Here is a 6308-nt window from a genome sequence, read left to right as displayed (position 1 = left end):
GAGAGCAATAATTCTAGGGCCAGTATTTTGGGGTATCTCTAAATTGATGACCTGTGGGGGCTTTTAAAGTGTCTTTTATTGACTTTTTGGGGTACTGCAGTTTTTCGCCGTTTCACGGTCGCACGCAATCTGTAAACTGGGCATGTTGGGTATCGTTTTATTCGTTGTAACCTCATCTTTTATATTTCATTAAAAAAATGGGTAATTTGTTGTGTTTTGGGGCATTTAATTAAATTTGTCACTAAATTTTGGGGTTTAATAAGGAGTTGCGCTAATATTGCGCAACATAAAAATGTTCAACTACCACCATTTTATTCTATAGGGTCTTGGCATTCAGAAAATATATAATGTTGGGGGGTTTTACGTCATTTTCAGGCCTAAAATGTGGAATATAACATGGGTGCAAAAATGGAAAAAAGGGCCTCAGTCATGAAGGGGTTAAAGTTTACAAATATTTATTATTTGTTAACCCAGTACAATTTTATATTTTATATTTAGTAATAATTTTGTATTCATTTATTAACATATTTTATTATAAATATAGATTAGAAAATGAGATGTACAAATTTAATAGAACTATCTTTTAACACAGGTTCTGAGCTTATGGTTTGGGGGGGTCTTTTAATAAATGTTTAAAACCCTAAGTGAAAAACTATAAAAACTTGCAATAAAACATGAAAAATAGTAAAATTGGTTCAGCCACCTGGGAGGTGTAAACTAGGAGACAGGGTCTTACAATTAAGACCCCATTCACACCAGGGCGATAGCGTTTCAGCACTGTTTTGCGTGCTTTTTTTTTATGCGCGTTTCTGTGCATTTTACAAGAGTTTTCTGTTCAGATGGAGATGCTGGGTCACAAATGACACAATCATGTAAATCTTGGGACCTGTGAAGATCTTGGCTACGTTCACAAAAGTCAGCACCCTGCTGCAGTCTCTGACCTTGCTACAAACTGACCGTCTGATCACTAGGAGATTTTTGAAAAATGATACAGTTGCTGTATGCCGTGATATATCAGGAAAGCAAACTTGCTTAATTACTGAAAGCTCCGCTTTAATTCCACAATGATAGATTTGTAATTTTTTTTTTTTAATGGAAGTAGATTTCTGGCTACAATATTACATTCCATGTAGTTGAACAACAAGGATGATCCTCCTTTCAACTAGTGAAATGTTTTGGTTTTTTTTGCCCTTGTGTAGCAGGAGCAAAAGTTTAATAGCAGAGTTATAGGATTGGCTGTAGTGGTGCTGTTGATGCCATGAAGAAGCGGTTGCAATAAATGGGGTGGTAAATGGTGGGATGCAGCAAGGAACAAAGGCAGAATGGGTAATTTTGCTCTAAATTGAAGCCACTAATCATGTAAACAATGGAATGACCAGGGCTTGAAAAATCCGGAGCCTGACGAGTAGCTCCTCTCCGGTCCCCGAATGCAGGAAGTGATGTATATTACATCACTTCCGCATTCAGCTGTCACTCTCCAGCTTCAGAAGCTGGTGAAGCAGATCTCTGCTTCATCAGCTTCTCTGTGGGTCCATAGGTGAAATTAGGGGTCTTGGGGACCCCTGATGTCTACATGAAGAGGACTGGTCATGTAAATTGGCTATCACATAGAGTACTTCTTGGCCCTTCTATGTGATAGCAATAAAAAGTGTAAAAAAAATTAAAAAGAGTGATAAAAAAAATTAAAAGAAGCATAAAAAAAACCCCACTAAATTTTTAAGTCCACTGCCCCCCACATACACACGCAAACATGCGGCGGGTGAGCCTACATGTGAAAACGATGATTGCACCTATTGTGCTGCACATGTCACATATCCCCGCAAACATTGGAGTGCGAGCAATAATTTTAGGGCCAGTAATCACTGATAACACTAAACTGATATAAGCAGAAAAAGCTTTTAAAGCGTCGCCTATGGCCAATTTTCAGTTTGGTCGTTTTTTGCGGGTGTGCGCAATTTTAAGGCTTGACATGTTTGGTGTCTATTTACCTGACATGACCCCGTCTTTTATATTTTACCAAAAATATGGGTAAGAATAAATGTTTAACATAACGTAGGGAAAACATTTTTTTTCGAAATTTACGGTACTTTTTTTCATTATATAGTAAAAAATAAAATGATTTTATACCACCAGAAGAAAGCTCTATCTGTCCCTAAATATGTTAACATAAATTGAAAGGAGTCCGGTCATGCTGACTGGTGAGAAACTAATATTTTTCAGGCCCTGGCCATGACACATAATACCGGGCCAAACCCCTGCAGATGAACTACCTTTTCTTGCTCTTCCTTGGAGAATTCAACATCCTTCTGCATAATCTCATGGAGACGAGCCTTCACTTTCTGTTGACAGCTGCTCAGGGAGTCACTGTCACTGTCCAGGAGTCCATTCATGTTTGCGCTCTTGACCATCTGAACCAAGATTGGGGTAAGCTCACCTTCCAGTGCTAAGAGGCCCTGTAACCATTTGCAGTATTAACAACTCCATCACATGTTTAAACCCGACTCTGTACACAACACAGAACCTACATAATAATTGGTTTAAGAAATGCCTAACAATACTATTAAAAACAAATTAAAAAGTTATGAAGAATAAAACATTTCTATTAATAACACATTAATAACACAATAAAAAAACGATTTGTACACAAACCTGCGTATGCAGATGAAAAGGCAGAACACCTACAACTAAAATCTTAATTAAAAAAACAGCTTGTTACATCTCTTGGGCTTTGAGTGGGAAATTTTCTGCATCCCAACTCCACTTAATACCTGCAATCCTGAGGATTGGATTTTTTTTTTAAATTAAAAGAATGGTGGACAGGGTTGTAGAATAATTGAGATTTCATGAAAATAAAAACAAAAATGATATTGTGGAAATATGTCAATTCTGCTGGTCAACTGCAATTGTTAGCTATGCATTGCTACACTTATGAATTTGAACTCACAGACATATAAACTCTTTATTAAACAAGTCCATTTACAGTATTAACTAGTTCTTTACAGTGCTCTTAACCTGAGAACTATAGTTCAGAAGACTGATTGGTTTTGGTCATTTTCAAGTTGGATATAAAGTGGTCAGGCACACTGCAGCACACTCTACCTTCTTCCCTAGTATTATAATTCAGGTTGTATATGAAGTTATGTTTATTATTTTATATATGCGTTTTTACAGAGCAAACTAAACCATCTATACAAGTCCCTTAACCCAAATGTTAGTTGCTTGGCTGTCATAATGACCCTGTAATTTTTTTAAATTTGTAGTCATTTACCAAAATCAAGAATAAAGGTAAAGTATTTTGATTTCACATTGCCTTCTCTTGTGCACACATCTTTCTGCTCTGATACTAAAGCCAAATTCAGCAAAGCATCAAACATTTTCAAAAGGAGGTCAGCAATAGCAGCCTCAATTTTTATCTATGTACATGTTTCATTACACATATTAAACTGATGCAGCACTATATGGCTAAATGTTTGTGGACACCTGACCAGCACACCTAAAAGAGCTTGTTGGACATCCCATACCAAAACCATGGGCCTTGGACAATAATATGGAGTTCACATCCCCCCAAGCTCACAATTCTCTCAAACATGTTCAACAGGGTTAAGGTTAGGGCTGTATGCAGGTCACTTGAGTTCCTCCACACCAAGCCAGTCAAACCATGTCTTTTTAGACCTGGCTTTGTGCAGCACAGAAATCCTTTAATAGAAAAGCATCTGCCACAAACTATTGCCACAGTTGGAAGTGCATAGTTGTCTAAAATGTCTTTGAATGCTGCAACATTAACAGTATACTTCACTTGAAACACCTAAAACCAATCATTTTGAAGGATGTTTACAAACTTTTGGCCATTTAGTGAATGATCAATAAATGATATGTCGTTTGCGGGTAATGACCCTATACCTACACACACTAGCTTCTATAGTAATATATTTAACACATATACTGATGCGTCTGATGTTCTAGTACCATCTAAACATATTGGGGTTGATTTACTTATCAAGGGGATTTTCACTTAACTTGGTGCATGTGATGAAAATTCCCTTTGCATCATGTGCAAGGAAAAAAAACCCAGCATTTTTGCCTGCACATGATTGGATGATTGAAGTGTGCAGAGCTTTACCTTCACTTAGCTAAGAGAAAATTCCCTTGTAAAGAGAAAATTCACTTTTAAGTGCACATCCTACACTTCTTTAATAAATCAACCCGATTATGTCAAATGTCCATTAGAAGTGGAAGTTACGTGACTTTTTATAACTTTTTTTATTGGCAGTATAAGCACCTTTGCAAAAGCTGCAGCAGTCATCTGTACACGACCCTCATCTGATGCATAAATCTTCAGATCATGACGGTAGGTGCTGTGCAGTCGCAGAAGTCCACAGCCTGGAAACCCTGCATAATCTCCTGCAATTTATTGGGAAAGTCAAAATCAGTCAAAATCAGTCAAAATAACAAAAATCAGCTAATAGCATTTTAATATTAAGCAAAGTTACAGAGTTAGTTTAAATAAACCAGTCATACTGCTCTAAAGCCAAGCAGTATTAATTGAAAGCAGTAGAATTGAAAATCGTTCTATTAAACAACTCTGTAGAAGTACTGGAAATACATTTTTATGCCAATTTATTGACATTTATAAAATGGTGAACATTTCTAAGCATGGTCATGGAATGAATTTGAGACAAGACCATTCAGGAGCCTCCCTTATGTTCAAGCACACATCCAACCAGAAAATACTATACAAATATTACTTGGTCTGGGAAATCCCCCAAATAGAGTTGCAGGCTGATAAAGAGTAATATGGGTTTTCCAATATATCATGTTGTTTCACAAATCTAATAATGGCGTGAGGGGATAAATATGATGTTAGGATGTTAAAAAAAAAAAACAGCTAAATGTTTGAGGGTCTTCAAGGATAACTCCACCTAAAGCTAAAACCACTGCTCTTGAGAAGGAACAAAGGGTTAAAACAATACTTTAAAGTAGCATTAAATGCTACTTTAAATGCTACCTTAAATGTTTTTGCATATATCTACTGCTTGCTAGCAGTAGATATATGCAAAAATCCCTGAGGGTTTAATGATACTTTAAATGATGTGATGTAAAATGGATCACTAGCTGGGTTTGTCAATCTATAATTTAAAGTTCAAAAACGATTACCAAGCCAACTAATGAAATAAATAAGTAGGCTCAAGGAGAAATCAAGAGGATTTCAAAAGACTTTAAGGCCCCACATACTGTCATGGAAGATATGTTTAGGTCCCACACATTGAAATTACAATTCTGGCCATAAAGGAAACGATCAACAAGTATCTGAGAAATGTTCTATTTTTTTCCCACACAGCTTGGAAAATTACATTTTGGAAACCGATTGGTTGCACTTAAAGGGTTTCTAAACCCTCAGCTTTTTTTTGCATATATCTACTGCCAGCAAGCAGTAGATATATGCAAAAAGTTTTGTTTGTTTTTTAAACCGCTTTAACAGCAGTTTAAACATACCAGTGTCGTCCCTGTGCGCTCCTGTCCGAAAATGTGAAAATTCTCCGGCGGCCACAAAGCATCTTGGGGCGGGCGCATGCGCAGTTCACATTTTCGGCCGGGACGCGAGGAGAGACACAAGGTAAGTCTATGGACGCGTGCACCCGCATGCAGACACAGTGGGACAGGAAGTGCCAGCAAGCTCAGAGGAGTCAGCGCTGGATCGGAGACCAATGTCAAATCAACTAACCAGGATGTAGCCAAAACAAAAATATACAATATGTAAAAAAAATAATGATTGATTTGAAGCAATTTAATATTATTGTTATTGAATTTGTTGTCAATCAGGACAGCCTGAAAACAGCTAGTTGCTTCTGCTCTCTACCCCACTGGTTCCCTTCTCAAACATATTGGCACAATATCTTTTAACCTGATCATCTTTTGTGCAGATAACCTAGATAAAAAAACTGGGTGCTTGACTTTGCATGCTTATATAGTGAATACTGGTAGAAAAGCAGAACTCTGATTCCTGTGATATTTAGAAAGAATCCCATGAGCAATTAATTCACTTAGTCATACCTTATAGGACATTTTATTATTATTATGGATGAATAAGAAGTCAAAAAACAAATACATTGAAAAGTTTTAAGTGTTGCATAACAGTGTTAGACATACAGGGGGTACAAAACATTTCTTTAAAGGCACACCATTAGTTTTTTTTTCTTGTGCAAAGGGTTCATACACATTCAAGTAGTATTCGTGTGTCTGTTACCATTATACCATGTGTACTTGTTCCAAGACAGCAGTTTAGAATGTACTTATGCCGGTTAGCATGG

The 6308-nt window shown here is 36.8% G+C and overlaps 1 protein-coding gene across 2 annotated transcripts in view; it reads right to left on the bottom strand.

Moving 5' to 3' along the window:
* PPIP5K1 (diphosphoinositol pentakisphosphate kinase 1) overlaps positions 1-6308 on the bottom strand; it is a 113818-nt gene that overhangs the window by 69085 nt on the left and 38425 nt on the right. For both annotated transcript variants that reach the window (XM_018566915.1, XM_018566916.1), the window contains exons 15-16: positions 4280-4401; positions 2271-2453 (exon numbers count right to left, since the gene is read on the bottom strand). In XM_018566915.1, the coding sequence (XP_018422417.1) occupies positions 2271-2453; positions 4280-4401 (305 nt within the window). The remainder of the gene's footprint in view (positions 1-2270; positions 2454-4279; positions 4402-6308) is intronic.

This window comes from Nanorana parkeri, unplaced genomic scaffold (assembly GCF_000935625.1).
Source record: "Nanorana parkeri isolate BGI_ZX_2015 unplaced genomic scaffold, ASM93562v1 scaffold987, whole genome shotgun sequence".
Classification (NCBI taxonomy): Eukaryota; Metazoa; Chordata; class Amphibia; order Anura; family Dicroglossidae; genus Nanorana; species Nanorana parkeri.
Note: the sequence above shows the minus strand (reverse complement) of the source record. Positions and strands in the feature narration are given on the sequence as shown.